The sequence below is a fragment of the Paramormyrops kingsleyae genome, chromosome 14, assembly GCF_048594095.1.
Source record: "Paramormyrops kingsleyae isolate MSU_618 chromosome 14, PKINGS_0.4, whole genome shotgun sequence".
Taxonomy (NCBI): Eukaryota; Metazoa; Chordata; class Actinopteri; order Osteoglossiformes; family Mormyridae; genus Paramormyrops; species Paramormyrops kingsleyae.
This window is the reverse complement of record NC_132810.1, coordinates 7,697,219-7,713,889: the sequence shown is the minus strand read 5'-3', so window position 1 is coordinate 7,713,889 and position 16,671 is coordinate 7,697,219. Positions and strand designations below refer to the sequence as shown.

General features: G+C 48.7%; 2 protein-coding genes across 2 annotated transcripts in view; one reads left to right on the top strand and one right to left on the bottom strand.

Moving 5' to 3' along the window:
* dnajc17 (DnaJ (Hsp40) homolog, subfamily C, member 17) overlaps positions 1–16,671 on the bottom strand; it is a 36,042-nt gene that overhangs the window by 7,529 nt on the left and 11,842 nt on the right. The window contains exons 8-10 of the mRNA XM_023802270.2: positions 14,666–14,743; positions 11,928–12,008; positions 11,247–11,372 (exon numbers count right to left, since the gene is read on the bottom strand). Coding sequence (XP_023658038.2) covers positions 11,247–11,372; positions 11,928–12,008; positions 14,666–14,743 — 285 coding nt within the window. The remainder of the gene's footprint in view (positions 1–11,246; positions 11,373–11,927; positions 12,009–14,665; positions 14,744–16,671) is intronic.
* LOC111838872 (cdc42 effector protein 3) lies at positions 2,195–5,229 on the top strand. Its single transcript, XM_023802271.2, has 2 exons — positions 2,195–2,541; positions 4,068–5,229. The coding sequence occupies exon 2, from the start codon at positions 4,128–4,130 to the stop codon at positions 4,743–4,745; it is 618 nt and encodes a 205-aa protein (XP_023658039.1). The 5' UTR covers positions 2,195–2,541; positions 4,068–4,127; the 3' UTR covers positions 4,746–5,229.

Below are 16,671 nucleotides of genomic sequence, written 5' to 3'. Positions count from 1 at the left end.
GCGGGTGGTCGCCCGCATGCGGTGGGGCCTGGCCTGCCCGGGCCCGGTTGCCTGCTGGGGGCGGGGCAGTGTCTGCCGTTGGCGTTCCCAGCGTCAGGCCCTCGGGCACCGTGGGGAGGTTGGGGGGTATTGTTTGGGGGGGCCTCCACCTTGCTTGGGGGGGGGCTGGGGTGCCCGGGCCACCCCGCCTGGCCAGAGCGGCTCTCCATTTGCTGGTGGGTCTGCGGTTGTCCCGTCCTTGGCTGCTAGCTGGGGTCCCATCTGGGGTGGTGGGGCGGGACTCTTCCGGTCTGCACCTGCGGGGGCTTACTCATGGGTGGCTTACAGCCTGTGTGCTTTGCATAAATCTTACTTTTGAAGGTACTGGACTAAGCAGCATGTTCCAAAACCACAGCGGCACAAGCAGGCCTCGTTACCTTGGGAACAGCGCTGGGAGCTTGTGCTGGGAGCTTGTTCCAGGCTAATGGCACTTTGGAGCACTTTCCACAGGCTCTGGAAACCTTATATACAGATGATACTGTAAATGTCTTACAATGATTCTACAAATGATTAAAAGGGAGTCACTGGAAGACAAGAGTTTTCATGAAGGAACTTCAGGCTTTGGACAAGCTGGTCAAGAGCCACTATCTGGAAGCACTTTAACGAGAGCAGTATTGCCGAGAAAATGTATTGTGTCCTTGGTTTCTGAAAGACCTGGACTGGCCACAAAACCAAGCACAGCCCAAGAAAGAGACCGGCTTCCGCATACATAATCACTGATTCTTCTCTCTACAGCCTCTACTACCCACTAACCAAAAAGAAAAGGGCCCTTTGGCTGGATGAATGTTATGACAGGTCAATCGTTTGATTGGGCTCAGCTTTACAAAAACAGGGAGAGGCTTGTTTAACAGAACTCCATCAAAAAAAACATCTTCAGAGATCAACCGATATGTTACTTTTGAAGTTCAGAAACCTTGCAAAGTTTCGCGACAAAGTAAAACATTAAAAGTCAGATTCGGACCCTGGAGCCAGAATTTAGGGTGGAGGTGGTAGGTGAACTCCGTCCTTGGCACAAAATAACCTGCGATCGGGGATGAGATCTTCCTCTCTCACCCAATCAGACAGAAACTCACCTAGCTGAACATAATCCAAACCAGGGGTCTGATACAGAGATAGACTGTCAGCTTCCAGGTCTGTGGAAGCTCTAAGCACAGGCTGCTGCAGACGAGTGGTGTGAGATTAGCGGCATAGGAGGGAAAGGCTGGCGGGTGGCTTCCTGGTGGACAAAGCTGTTCAATGAACATGAGGATGAAGGCAAAAGCCTTACATGACTTCCTCACACCCCAGAGCTGAACACCGAAGCTTTATGGGAAGTTCTGGAGCACAGTGTGTGAAGCAGATTTCCAGAAGATCGAGGTTTTTCTCTTGTTGGAGAATGTTCTTACACCCAGTTCAGGACTCGTATGACAATATTCCAAGGACATGAGCTTTTTTTAAGGGTAAAGGGAGGTCTTACTCCTTTTATGTGCTATTAATATATTGTTAGGTATTTCAATTATGTTATCGACCCTCTCTCTCTATATATATATATATATATACACACACACACACACACACACACACACACACACAGACTCCTTATCTTCTATCTGCTAAACTATTCAGTGGTTTAGTCTATTTCTTATCTACTGAATTCCTTGGATTGAGTTTCATGGTTTGTAAAGACAAGTAGACACCTCACAAACATACACAATAGAGGCTACAAACTCTAACAGCATATGAGAGGTGTAAGCACAACACTGTCACATGGAGGACCAACACTATGCTATTTGAGCACCTTGCATAGGTACTTGCGCAATACTGAATATCACTAAAAAAAACACCTGTTAACCACAACTTATTTTCAGCAACAAGATCAGTAATATTTTATTCCTCCCCTCTCAAACATAAACAGTACCCCCTCCTGATACAGATTCCCTATATATGAAGCCCAGGCAGGTTTATGAAATGAAAACCGTTCCAGGAGTGGGAAAGTGACTCAGTGGTGGCTGTGGAGGTGACTCGCAGGTGATTTCCCGCTGCCTTCCGGGAATCCAGAAAGTTCAGACATGACGCCAATCCTTGTAAGAGTCCGCCGCGCTGGGGTGTGACCTCAGTTAAAAAAAAAAAAAAACAAACGGCACAATCTCCGCCCCCCCAGCGTTCACTTAAAATCAACGGGAAGGGAAACCTCACCTGGTTCAGGTGGCTCGAGTGTCACCTGTGCACACCTGCGCCCGTGTCATCTGAACTTCCGCGAGTTCGCATACCTGGCAAGGAGCCAGAATTTTCATTTAGGGTGGGAAAAATAACTGACGAACACTGGACAGGCCGGTCCATAAGGGCACAAAGCAGACGCAGCCTCCAGCGGCCAACGAGCGTGAAGAAGGACACTGCAGTAGACAGGGACTGCCGCCGCAATCGCGGAGCTAAGATTTCGGTTACTTCCGACAAGTCCCATCAAGGCAAGAACAAGGTTCCTGGCATCGACAGATACTGAGGAACCTGGCAAGACTCGCACAGGTAGGCAATTATTTTAATCTCCACGCAAACACACCTGAAAGTTGTGCCTGTGTATGTGTCTCCGCGGAGTCGAACGAGGCGTTTTCACCAACACGGGTAGGGATCCCAGCTCTGGCTACAGTGACACTTTGAGGACAGAGTGGTGTTAATGGGTTACCTGCAAACTGTAAGCCTGGAAGACAGCTCGCCATCGCAAGCGGTTTCCAAGGCGCTGTCCTCACAGCGGAGGGGGAAACGTTACGCCAACCACCCCCCATATAACTTACATGCGTTAAAAGGAATGCTGCTGTCCCTACACCCCACGATCTCCCGCTGCTACAAAACAGGCGATAAAATGTTTACGGCTCCGCGGGACATGCCTTCTGCAGCACGTCCTGCTTTTACAAGTGAGTGCTTCAAGTCACGAACACCGTTTGCTGTAGGAAGGCCCGTTAGACAGCCATAAAAATTTATATTTCCAAAAAAACAGTACCTTCTTCATTAAAAAGTGCTTATAATGAGCTGTACTACAAGTCACCCAATAGAGTAATTAGAATGCTTATTACTGTAACAGGGGAATTGTGGGGAAATGCACATTAACAATTCTGCGCTTGAACTGAAGTAATGTGCTGAGGAGCAGATTGCGATGGGCGTGATTTTCCGAGAATGCTTTTAACGCTTTTACGTTTGCTCTGAAGTACCGGAAAAAGCAGGAAAAAAATGCACAGTCCCAAACTATCACAGTTTGATGGAGAAGACCCATCTGTCACACTGATAGATTTAAACTCGTTTTACGTCGAAAAATACCATTCCCATTAGAGAGAGAACTCCCGAAAGGTTGTTCGTCTTTTTCAGGCGAAACCAGACGGCAGATAGCTGGTTGCGAACAACTGGTTTCTGTCATTTAAGGGAAGAGGGGAGCCAGTTTGAACAGGCCTGCGTTGCAACACAGCCCACATGCCGGTCTGCTTCCTTTATTTTAACGGAAACGCATGGCAACGGGGAATTAATAACGTGAAACAAACAGGCACCTAAAAATTCAGACTTGGCACGGGGGGGCTTCATATTCCTTATGTAATTATAATCTGATTCAGGCTATTAACAAAAGCTTCCAAATCCTAGCCCATAAACAAGATGGTTCTTAGTGAACGATCAGACTTTTGAAAACCAGACTTATACAGGGTGTTGCCTATATCGCTGTGATCGCCTTGTTCAATCGGGTTATGCTGGCTGGGTTAGCATTAATGGTTAGCATTAACGTTGCCTGGCACCTCCTCGCACATGTCAGACCGGCAACCCAGCTCTGAACGGTGACCTCATGGTATCGCCTCCCGGCACCGCCGGAGCAGGTGCCCTCGTTAAACACCCTTCACACTCTCCCCCAAACGGCACCTGGCGCGTGCGAGGGGCCCGCAGGCTGGCAGCGAGACACGTAATAAAGCGCGCTGAGCGTGCCGAGGACTGATGCCCCGCCACCGGCACGCTAACCCCAGCCCCACGCCACTTCCTAAACAGAATTCCTGTTTTTCTTTTGCATGGCTCCCCAGGACCGACGGCTTCCCTGGCAACGTCCGCATTCTGAAAGGCTCGACAAGCGAAGTCTCAGGATGCCCCTAAAGCCTGCAGCAAGCCTGCAGCAAGACCGGGGCTTCCCGGTGAACCGGTGGCCCTCTTGGTCCCAGAGGCACCGGGGCTCACTGTCCGTCAACATGATCAGCCTGCCGCTGGGCGACTTCCGCCACCTGTCACACATCGGGGGCAAGGACCACCAGGACAATTTCGGCGATCTCTCCTTCCTGCGGTCGGGTCATAACCTACTTCTGCAGTCCTCAAAGAGTGAGCAGAACCTGCTCCTGGCCTGTGCCCCGCCACCCAAGCCCCCCCGCCTGAATCTGGAGTCTCCCGAAACACAAGGCCCCCCCGACTGGAACGTCAGGAGCCAGTATTCGCAGCGACGCAAGATGTGCAGTTCCCTGCCACTGCTGGACAGTGAGGAAGGGGAAGAGCCAGCCTCAGAGGAGGCTGAGGTTGGGGGTAGCACCGGGCGGGACAGCACCAGGCGGGACAGCACTGGCCAAGGCAGCGTCAGCTCTGGGGGGGACGAAGACTCATTTCCAGCTAAAATGGAAGAAGTTCTGCCAGAAGAGGACGATTCCATCTTCTCCCTGGACCTGGGCCCATCCATCCTAGATGATGTCCTCAGGGTGATGGACAGGTTCCACTAATGAGTCAAGGAGCCCCAAACTTCTCATCCGCCATTCACCAGGGGTCCTGCAAGTAATGACTGCTGACGTGAGCACTGTTAGCAACATGCTAACACAAGCCATGATGAGATGGGTTTCTGCTAAAGTCTGCCGTGCTGTCATGTGACGAGGCATGAAGGCGCAATGACGATGATCCTTCTCGTGGATTTACGTGAAGGTCGGGTGACCCGCTGTAAGGGACCTACCATCGCTTTGAACATTTCCTTCAGCAGAAAGCACTGTTCTGGGCTGGAGTGACACACCCGCATTTCTGCACAGGCTAACGGCTAAACAAGAAGACATGGAAGCTCTTCTGGCCCAGTTGCAGATCACCATACATTCCAAGCTTCACTCTGACAGTTTAGACTGACGCCTTTATCCCTTGGTTGTGCACACAAAAGCTTCATATTTATAGTAAAGGCGGGACTGTGTAACACGCCCCAATAAAAAAGCCTTGAACATCAAAGCAGTTTGAAAACGAGTCTGATTTTTACTCTGAAAGGCGGGAGATAAACCACTCAATCATTAACTGAGTTTGTTCAACAAAGGCTACAGGAAAGGTAGCTTGTAACTGGTTATTCAAGCAGAGTGCCACGGAATCCAAAGCTTTACAATAAACTATGTATAAATGAAGTTTAACATCAGAGAGAAAGCAACCTGTAGATACAAGGCACCAGAATTAATTCTAGCTTGAGGTAAACCAAACTAGTTGTGTCAAAATGCACAGTTAAAATGAACAGCATAAAGGTTCGACAGTCCCTGAGCTTGGCAATTAAGAAGCAGTCATTAAGTTAATCACAAGTTTAAGACAGGTCAGAAATGACCTAAGAGCTTAAATGTTATCGCTATATGGCTGGGGGGGGCAGCACATTTACCAGCCCACACTGTGTGTGTGTGTGTGTGTGTGTGTGTGTGTGTGTGTGTGAGAAACCAAGCCTGACCCGGGGGGCATTTGAGGTTTGGCAGTTATTCTTACAGAGCAGGCCCATTTGCCATAGCGCTGTGTGGAATATTGTCGTCTCGCAGATCTGCCATCTTGATTAATTCAAGGCACTATTCCCCTATTCCTGCCACCCCCCCCCCCCCCAGCACACACCCCAACAGACACCCTCAAGCCAAGCACGAATACAGCATACCCCCCCCCCACACCTCCCCGCATGCAACGGGGCAGAAAAAACAAACAGGGGGCAGTCACAGAGCCTCAGAAGTCTGCAGCCCAAGCTGGGCCGTAGCTGCACCGCCGCTTCTGCCTGGGGAAGCAGGAGTGGGGGTTGGTTGATACAGTACTTCCACATGTGCCCTGGGGAGGGCTTGCCGAGCACAACCGGGGGGTTTTAAACGTCACCCGCTGAAGAAACAGCAACTACGTCACCTGGCCATCCCACCCGTCGGGAAGTGGTCTGGGTTCTATGTGCCAACTACATCTATATGACCCTCAGCATACACACAGAGAGACGGACCGGAATAGACAAACACTATGGAGGCACAGTGATCACTGCCCGACAGATCTACCCCCCTCCACCCAATGCTGGGGGCAAGAGGTATTTAGTGCCAGTGGGACACACTCTAGACATCTTCAGACAGAATGATAATTCTATACATTTAAAGGTCAGAGAGACCAGAAGCCCCCAAACCACATGTCAGACACAGCTGGACCTCCTATTCTGCCCTTTCGTCCTGCTTTAAATAAAGCTGTAATCTTTTAAATCCTTTCCTGCCAAACGCTGTCAGATGGGGAGCCAGTCAATCTACACGCACATCTCACGCAGACCGAACTGAAGAGCTCGTCAACGCCAATAGGGGGCACTGTGTCAGCACAGGGCCAGCATCAATGCCCGGAAGGGTGTGGGTTCAAATCCCGGAACTGGCAGAATAAACGCTGGCCAACCCTGCACTCTGATCCTCACCTGTGTGTGGGTGTCTGTCTCTATCACAGAGATAAGATGGGATGTGCAAAAACGTCCAGGCCTCTCCAAGTACATGAATAAAACTCTATACACACTTTGACTTTATCAGAAAAAAACGCGTTTCAAAAAAATAGTTTGTCTTTTTGGTGTTTTGGTTTTAGGCTACATAGTATCACATTGCGATATGTAAAATTAAAAAAATTTAAAATCAACTATAAGGAAACAGACCTTGTTATTATTTGTCATTGCCGACAAATACGATGCAATTATTGTGCATACGCACAACACGACGAAGATGCTGAAAAGATATATAGTGCAGCCCTAGATTTTGTTGCAAAAAACAGATGAATGTTTTGTCTGTTATAAGCATGGATGGTCATAAGCAGCTGCATCACACTGGCCTATCACTTACTCATTAAATAAACAATACTACAGTGGAAAAGGTGGAAGCTGGAAAATGTTACAGATATTTGATGCCTGAGCTGATTCTGTGAAGTTCTTCATACAAATTAAAAACAAAGCACCACACCAATATAGTGACCGACCTATGACACCTGACCTATGACACCTGACCTACTCAAATGACACCTGACCTACTCAAAAGACACCTGACCTACTCCAAATATGTGTGCCTTCTGCCCATATGGAAGCTGCCCAGAGCCGTCTGGGAGGCCGCTGCTCAGAGATGTCCCAAGTGATGGCAAACAATGGCGATCAGGAGGAAGTCTGCAGATCTTCTGCTGTCACATCTCAGTTTTACAAGAGGGCAGCAGAAGACCATTCTGAATAACGCTGTCATGGAACGGAAATGTGCAAACTTAAACTCACATGTGTGAGACAGTCAAAAGAGAGAAGAACATTAGTTACAGGCCATTATCGTTTGTTGTTTTTCATGCTGAGCTCCCCCCAGCAGATCTAATGCGCGATGGGGTTTAAGACTACCTTTCTTTCACACTAGCTCAGAAAATCCATCATTGCCACCAAACCCGTTCGAGGACAGTACCTTGTACACATCTCCCAAAGCCGCTCAGCCAGCAGCACGTGTGAGCAGCCGGCAGATGAAAAGGTACTTACGTGTCAGCCTCACTACTTCGTGATCTCATACTTCGCACATTTTTTTTTTCATGGGGTAACTGGAGGCCACGGCATTACGGAATCTTCAGGAGCGCAGTGGAATCTCGCTGGCTGACGTCATACGGCCCCAGCCGCAGACGAGTCACGCCAAGGCCAGAAGGCCACTTCGTACGGCAATTATCCGTCTGGCTGACAAACTGAAGGCTAGCCTTACGCTTCAGGGCGGGTGGAAAGGGACTGTGGCTATGAGCCACACAGCTGGCTGGCGGGACTGTCACAGCAGCAACCGCAGACCGGATCCCTCCAGCTGGGTGGCTGTGAAACACATGACAAAGCTCACGTCGTCTGCAGTCGGTCCCGATGAACGTAGGAATCGACGATGAGAAAAAGTCACACCCATTACAGACGCCGGCCTGCTATCACACAACAAAGCGACCGAGGAAAAAAAGGATGAGCGAGTATGATGAGAAACATGCTCGTGTTATAATGTACATGGATTCCCAGCTGCAGTGGAACCGCCCAGTGCATTCCACAAGCTCTCTCTGAGCGAGTCCGTTCCTGCAAAGAGATGCACACGACCTACACGACAGAGCAGGGCGACGATATGCATTTACAGCATGAGGAACGATACGCATAAACCATAGCATACCGCAAATGGTGAAAACCCCCAGGAACCGCCCGATTATCACATTTATATCCGTTTAACAACTTCCAACAGCTTATAGGCAGATGTGTTAGTGCTTCCGGATGGTTCGACGCTTTGCTCACAGACGCAACAGCAGTGCCGGCAGCTAGGTAGTGAGGGCATCAAGGAAGGTGTGACACCAGCAAGCACCTTATTCACGGCTCGGTCTGACATCTGTACACAGGCTGCAACCCCGCCAACAGAATATACCCTATTAAGCCACTATACACCACTCACCCGACCGAGACCCTCAGACCACTTTCACATTTCGTAGCCCTGCAACTCTCAAAATAGGGTTGCCAAGACAACCTAAGAGAAATGAACCGATAACGACAGGCATCGCAAACAGATGTCACCGTAACAGACCCTCGCCCCTCCTGGTACAACATGTTCCTTTAATCTCTTAATTACCTTTCCTATAAGCCTGGATCTTAGCCATCCCTTATCTCTTCCCATAAGGCGCATGGCTGCAATACAGATGTGAACAGCATGAGCTTTCCCCTGTGCCCAAAACCGCGATTTCCCTTCAGTGTGCACTGAAATCTAAACAAAACATTCCACAGTCAGGGGGTCTTCAAACCAAAACTATGAATAATCCCTGTTGAGTCTGGTGTGTGTCATTAATCTGGACAAAGCTACCGTGCTTAATACCTTAGTATAATGGGTATTCTTCCCTGACTATTCCTAAAAGGCAGCGCGCTCAGAAATGGATGAAAAACAGGTTCCGAATTCAGAGCAAAGTGATGCATAAAGGAGCCCCACGTTCTTAAGGGGTATCTATTGTTGTAAGCATTTCTCGGACATTACGCCAGTTGCCAAATGTGAGGACAGGCATCAAGGGAGATATGAGTGTGGGTTCGGGTGCCATGAGATTTGACACACAGGCTACCCTCATTCATTCTCAAAAGGCAAAAAAAGAACATTCATCAGGATGGTCTAACAGTAACGAAGCAGTACATGCCTTATTAAACTCTCTAACCTTTGCATCATCATTTAATGGATCAGTAATATGACTGGTGCCATGGTTACCATCAATATCATTATTAGCATTGCCTCGATCGAGGCCGATGTGGGCCAATCACTTCCATCTCTCCAGTGTGTACTCGGACCACTCGGCGCGGAACAGACTTATTAACTGGAAGAAACACGACTGTAAATCATTCAGCCATGTTTGTTGATGTAGGCAGCACACACTGTGGCCGGCTCACGTGTGCCAGGAAGCCACCAGTGAGATTCCCCGTCCAGCATACTGAAACTCAGTGAGGGCACAGCCAGGAATAACATCAGGAGGATTTAAAACAATATTACGGCTGAACCAGTTAAAGTATTCGCATATTTCACTGTCACAGCATATAGTGGAGCAGAAAGTGGCTCAGAGGAGGACGACTATCGCAGGGCAGCATTTGACCTGACGAGAAACGCAGTTTCTGCAAGCCCACCTGCGAGCAAGCAGCTGTGGGTCCCCACGAGTCCGGAGAACATAAGTCCAAGCAGACATTGAGTCCCCCATTAGCGTGAGAGTTAAAGAACCTGCCTGGTACGGTAAGGAGAACATGGCTGGAGAATTCTGCTCCTTCTGCTCCTTATTTCTCTGAGAAGAAATGGATGACTAAAAAGGGCATGTCTTCCTCTTCGTCCACCAGGCTCACAGATGAAAACAGGAACTCCGGTGACTTAGACCACCACGGGAGAGGAGTATGCCGACGTCCAGGCTTCCTTCGTCCCCCAGTCGAACCTTCGGCTTTTCATCGAGGTGGGGCCTGCCTTGTGGAAGGCTTGCTCACGACGGGCTAATGCATGAACGGCCTACAGGTCGTGATCAGCTTCTTCCCTCCCCCTAAGCACCAAGAAGGTGACCACAAAGGCACCCTGCAGGATCGCCCAGGACATCGATACCCAAATGTGATTGATAAAGTCAACGAGGGGCTTAATATCAAGAGGACGGGACAGAAATGCGGTATGATTACATGCAAGATACAGCCGCCACATGCAGTCCTGATAAAGGCCGCAGACAACCGTGAGTGACGACTCAGACAGTGGGGCTAAGCTTGGGCCGGCTACAGCATGGAGCCTTGGCCACATGAAGTGAATTACAGGTCTACGCTTGGGAAAAGCACTGACCCCCCCCCACCCCCCCCCGCCCCACCGCAATTCCCGACATCCAGCTCGCACTGCTCCCTATCCACAGAGCATTCCGACCATACTGCTGAAGCAATCGCACATGTGGGATTCCTCAATGCGGGTTTAGGCACGAAATCCCTTTCGGAAGAGTCTCCCCTCAACCCCCAGGAGCGCCCATGTGCTGAGACAACATACAGCACAAATGGAAGACAGGTATCTGTGCCTGAGCATCCCCAAACCAACCGCTCTGGGGGGCTTGTGGGATTCCGCCCATAGCCGTCAGGCCAACCCGCCTGAATTCTCTAATAAAAGACGGAGCAGGGGGCCCCCCAGACATGGAGGGAGGCAAAGCAAAACCCACTCCAAGGCAAACAAATTTAAGTCCATTTAACCAAACACTTTCTCTTTATCCAGACAAGGAGAGTGCAAGGATTGGGACAATATTTGCACAATGATACAAAAGTAAACCCCTGAATGATTGCATATTTTCCTTGCAGGGAAGGTGCATAGATTACAGGGGAACATTATTTCAGCTCCAGGCTCTGCTCTGCAGGGTGTCCACTTCCAGTATTTCGCAATGAATTTATACCGTGTTGAGGTTAGATAGAAAGAGACAAAAAACCTGAATGGTCAGAAAGATCACACAGAGGTCCAGTGAAACACATCCATCCCAATGGTGCATCCGGGGTACGGTACCTGTGCCGGTCTGAATGGGCCATCTGTGCTCTGTGAGGCTGGTGCTATGACCTCAGGTTGCCCTTCAAGCCATGAAATCTTCAGTGGGTTTTCCGTCAGGCCCAATTCATTTTTATACGCAAGTTCCTAAAAACAGAACAACTCATGAAGACAAAGACACAAGCAACCACATGAAACAGCACCTTCTTGTGACCACGCCAACTCTCTCTAAATCAGATGCTGACTGCAAGACGTGGAGTTTCACCGAATGAAGGAGTGTGGCAGAGCAGCTGCTGACCGCTTGATGGCCCCTGGGCGGCCTGCCAGTGCCCTGGGCCTCACAAGTCGCCCCAAGACCCACCAGGATCCAGACAACGACCGCAATCTGAGAGAAGGTCCCTAAGGAGGGCCGGCATGCTCTCTCAAGGGTAACCACACAGACTCCACAACAAACAGAACCTCGCAACAAAAAGAATCGGCTCTCACACGTACCCGAACAATGGGGCCCTTCTGCCAAAAATCCACTGGTTCCCATTAGGGAAGAGTTTGTGGGCCTTCTAGAACACTTGAGCAAACCCAAACTTACAGGCTACATGAGCACATGGGACTTTACATGTGTGTCAAGCTCTCAGAGACATGACAGCCTGCGACGTGCACAGTGCCCATTGATCCAGAGATAAACAAACAGCAGGAGGTACTTACAGCTGCTCTGACAGTTGCAAATTCCACCACTGCACTCCCATTCTTCTTGCCCGACACCACAACGTTCAACACATCACCGTACTGGAAGGAAAAAAGGTGAATTATATTGGCAAGAAAGCCAAGACCAGATGATAGTTAACACTACAAAAATGATCTATGCAAACACAGGCTGAAGCTTGGGAAATTCAAAGTGAAATTTAACTCTCGTTCTTTTGTCAATAAAAGCACGGTGTCCAAGACAAAGAATGAGACTGAAAAATAAAGCATGAAAATGAGCATATTCCAATAAAGACAAGCGTAACCAGACCTGGAAATTCAGCTCGCCCACTTGCCGGAGGCGGGTAATTTAGACAAAGAGTGAAGCACAGAAAACTGAAAACTAGCCTGCTGGCTAGTAAAAAATTGCATGTCAGACTACTACAAAAAATGTTATGCTGCATATACATCTGTCAGCAGAGGAACATAGACTGCAGCCTGTCCAAAAATGTGCACATGTGTAGGGTCTTTGTCGTTAATCCCAGTTTCAGACTCATCCCAGGTAGCCAATCAACTTGAAGGCCATGATCAATTGCTATTCGACGTTGAACTCTTCATTTTCCAAAGCAACTAATTAGTAGAGAGTTAGTAAGCTAGACTGGAAAACAAAACTGAATAAATTATATTTAATGTATCACTTTTTTTCCCAAAAACTATCCCCACCTTCACCAAAGCATCTTCATGCAGACTTTAAAAAAGACAAGGATGACTGGTAGGGATATTAATGAACGATATACTGAAAATGGTAATATATTATTGTAAGATGTGATGGCCTTTGGTTGCCCTTTCTGCTTGAAAATTACATTGTAAGCTAGTAAAGATATATGTGGGCTACTGCATCTTTACTACCCCAGTTGAGCCCTTCCCAATAAGCAACAAGAAAATAAGTCTTAAAACCAGTAAGAGTGAATCTCGTAGGACAAAAACATGAAGTGCTGTATTCCAAAAACACCAGTCCATATGCGAAGGCCCACCAAGTGACCTAGAGTGACAGCAGAGTTAAACCACGATATATGCCACGATATCCGCAGCACATGCCTCTGACACACTGTCTGGAAGACACAATAACCATTTTTCCCGAATTACTCAGAGGTTACTGTAATGCACTGGGAAAGACCCAGTCAACACCGAGATAATCCGTCGACGAGAAATCTCTCCCCTGAAGAGCTGCGTCTTATCTTCTCTGAGTCACGCAACACAGAATACGTTTTCTGTACAAGACAAAAAATAATTTAAAAATATATGCTAAGATTAGATGCAACCTTTTCTTGATCCTCTAACAATCATTTCTGGAACATGAAGGTTGAGGGAAAAACATTCTGCTTTTGACCTAATGTAAGTATCGAGCTTGGCGGGGGGGGGGTCCTAATGTTGACGTCCAAATCTTGACTAGGATCTATGTGATGCTGTTAAAGATGATGGCCTTCAGCTGCACAGATCCGCATGGGCGAGCTCCCATTTCCCAGGCAGAAGCAGAGCTTACCACTCGCCCCATGCCCACAGGCCCCAGCTGGTACAGAACAGACCATGCGGCCAGCTACTGGAATGCTATGTGGGTTCTATTGGGAGAGGAGGATTCCAGCTTTCCTGCTGCGTGGAAAAGCTGCTCTCCCCGTCAACATCTGGGAAAAGGGCAGGACGGGAATGCAAACAGGCACCCGGTACCCGAAGCCTGGGCAACAGCGACAAAAGTAGTACAGACCATCATGTGTTGTGCTTCCAAATGACACAGCTTGCTTTAAACATGGATGGAAGTCCAAAGTACACAAAGTCCTGTTCCCAGAGGGAGTTCTGCTCATTTAGTCTTCAGCACTACCTGCCTCTCAGCTTGTCCTCTCGCTCCTATGAGACGATTCTTGTTTTTTTTTTTTTTTTTAAAGAAATATTGTTTTTTTTTTAAAAATGACTATTTTCATTCTCTTCGCCAAGTCAGCTCCATGCTTCTTTTCCCACAGTTCTTTGACCCTGCTTCCCATGTCCAGGGCACTGATCCAGGCTGATAACGTGCGTGCGAGGAAGGGTTGAAACCGTGCCCTTTTTCTTTCCCCCCCAGACTTCACACCAGTTGCACTTGGACCGAGCCGTGCGAATTCCTGCGTGTGCCCTTCGGCCTGCCGCCGCTCCCGCTCTTAAGCGCCACGGGTTCGGACACAGCGCGGCGTTGCATGAGAAAGGCCCATTTCCTAACAAGCCCCCAGGCACCGCTAAACCCACCCAGCAATCGGGGCACCAGAAATGGCGTGTCCCACTTTAAGAGGGCAACACTCTGCCCTCAGCAAGTTTCGCTGCAACAAAACTTAATAGAGCTAACGATGGGGGGGGGAGAATAAAACACTTTAAACAGTGATGTCATGTGGACCTCCACGTAGCCCTGGACGGCAGGCGAGCTCCGTTACACGCAAAGCTGGAAGCAGGAGAGCATCTGCACCGGTAAACCTGGCTTTAGACCTCAGGGGGCCTGTCATTCTATACTGCAAAATGATGGTCCATACTCCATTCTTCTGCTTTACAGAAACCCACTGCCCTCCATCAAGGGCAAAAATCTCAAGATATTACATAACTGGTGTATCTATTCCTCCAGATTGGCAGGGGACATATTCCTGAACGCCACTCGGCAGGAGAGCAGGAAGCCGCGAGTTCCCCCGTGGCCGTGCAAGACAAAAAGCTCTCGTAAATAAGCCCCAATAATCTGTGGCACTCACCTTCTGTAGGAGGCTGCAGAGGAAGTCGCGAGAATAGCCACCGTTAGTTTCATCTTCTTTTTTACTTTTCCACTTTAGCTGAAAGGTAGAGGGGCAGAAATGAAATCTGAGGCAGAGAGACTCATTGCAGAGAGATAGAAAAGACATGCAAAGGAGAGAGAGTTAACCAGGGCCCGGTTTTATTGGAATGTCAGGAACACGACGGCACTAATGCGATGGCACGCACAGCTCAGCGCGGAATGGTACCACCGCAGCCGCATTTGCTATGCTGCAGGGGAGCTGTTTAAAAGATCCTGGAATCATCCCACCATCCAGGGGCCTGTAGTTAATTCTCACTAAACCCAACGCATTTGGAGGAGCTGCAAATTTAACATAGGGGTCTGGACCAATGTTCCTCAATCCGGTCCACATTTTTGCTCCCTCCCGGCTCCCTGCCAGCTCCCGGTAAGCTGAGAGGGAGCAGAAACATGGACTGTCTGCAGGTCCCGGAGGACTGGACTGGGAAACACTGGCCTTGACTAACAAAAACACACTGACTCACCTGCTAACCACAAACCACAGAGTTTAGTTGCCTGACATCAGAAGAGCTTTACGACAGAATTACACAAAGGATGGGAAATGACGGATTCAGTGACAGATCCTTTAATACTACAAGCCCTGAGGCTTATACTGGACCAAAGGAAATTAATCACAAGAGGACAGTGATGGCCAAGTGGAGGAAAACTATGTTCCACCTACATCTTCTGAGAAATCGGTTCAGCCCCAGAGCCCAATTATGGCACCAGTTGCTGTTGTTGATGGCGCCTTTAAAATATGACTGGACCACAGAGAAAAGGCACAAACTGGATGGTATGTCCAACAACAACCCACGTGTGAAATGGCCAGGAACCTCAGCACACCAAGGCGCCAGTTACGGCTGTTCACAAGTAGCAGAGACGCTGTCCAGTTGGAACAGGACTCCAGGCACCACTGGCCTCAACTTACGGGAAGCTGAAGATCTTTAGCCGAACTCAAGATGACCAGTGAATACGATGGGAACCTGTTGGGGAGCAGTAGGAAAGCGCCGTAGCTTTGAGCTTTCCTCCTCTCACCGTTACCTGTGTGGAGGAAGCGCTGTCGCTTGCCACTCCACACATGCACTTCTTGGACTCAGGACTAAAGAGACAGCACACTTCTTATCTTTTACTTGCGCAAGGGTGCCCACTCACTTAGATGCAACAGACAGTATCTGCGCCTCAGTTCAGTGTCACACCGGGCAGTCCCTTGGCTTCTTTATTTATACTTGGCGGGAGGGGCTTACATGGGGCGTAGTTTAAACTGTTAATACTGCTAGTACCTTTACAGACAAAGGTTTATCAGGAAACGCTACACAACCCAGGGTAGGCCTCCTTGGCCATGTTGACAAGCCTATTCCCCACCCAGAGTTATAGTTCCTGTTCTCTCATCCTTCGGCGTCTAGGGACCACTTTGTTCTGCCCTGTCACTAGACGCAGGGGCTGATACATATATATTACATAATGCTAACACACATACTTAATATGATAAAAGTAATACATTTTCCACTCTAACAGAACCAGAGGTAGAAAGTTCGGGTTCAGAAAGTACAAATTCAGACAAAGATTTTGCTTCAACCAACCAGTTGAATACTGAGTCTTCATGCTCAACTGGTTGGCTGAGACAAAACCTTGGTTGGATTTGTACTTTCTGAACCTGAAACTTTCCACCTCTGATGGGAACAATGTAGCAGGGCAGTCCAGAGAAGTCTGTCTAATCAACAGTCACACAATTGAACATGACACATTTTTATTAAAGCCCAGCTCAGTTTTCATGGGACCTTCAATGTATGCATGACCATAGTCAACTTCTGGTTTCTACCCAATTCATCTCGATCCAATTCCATCACCACTAGTGAGGGGAAAACATAAGGCTTTGAAATTCAAAATGAGTGGGATTGTTACCCTCTGACAGCCACAGTCAGCTTACCCAAGCTCCAACCTTGGGTACAT

Coding starts and splice junctions, on each gene's coding strand:
- LOC111838872 (XM_023802271.2), top strand. CDS start 4,128: ATGCCCCTAAAGCCTGCAGCAAGCCTGCAGCAAGACCGGGGCTTCCCG.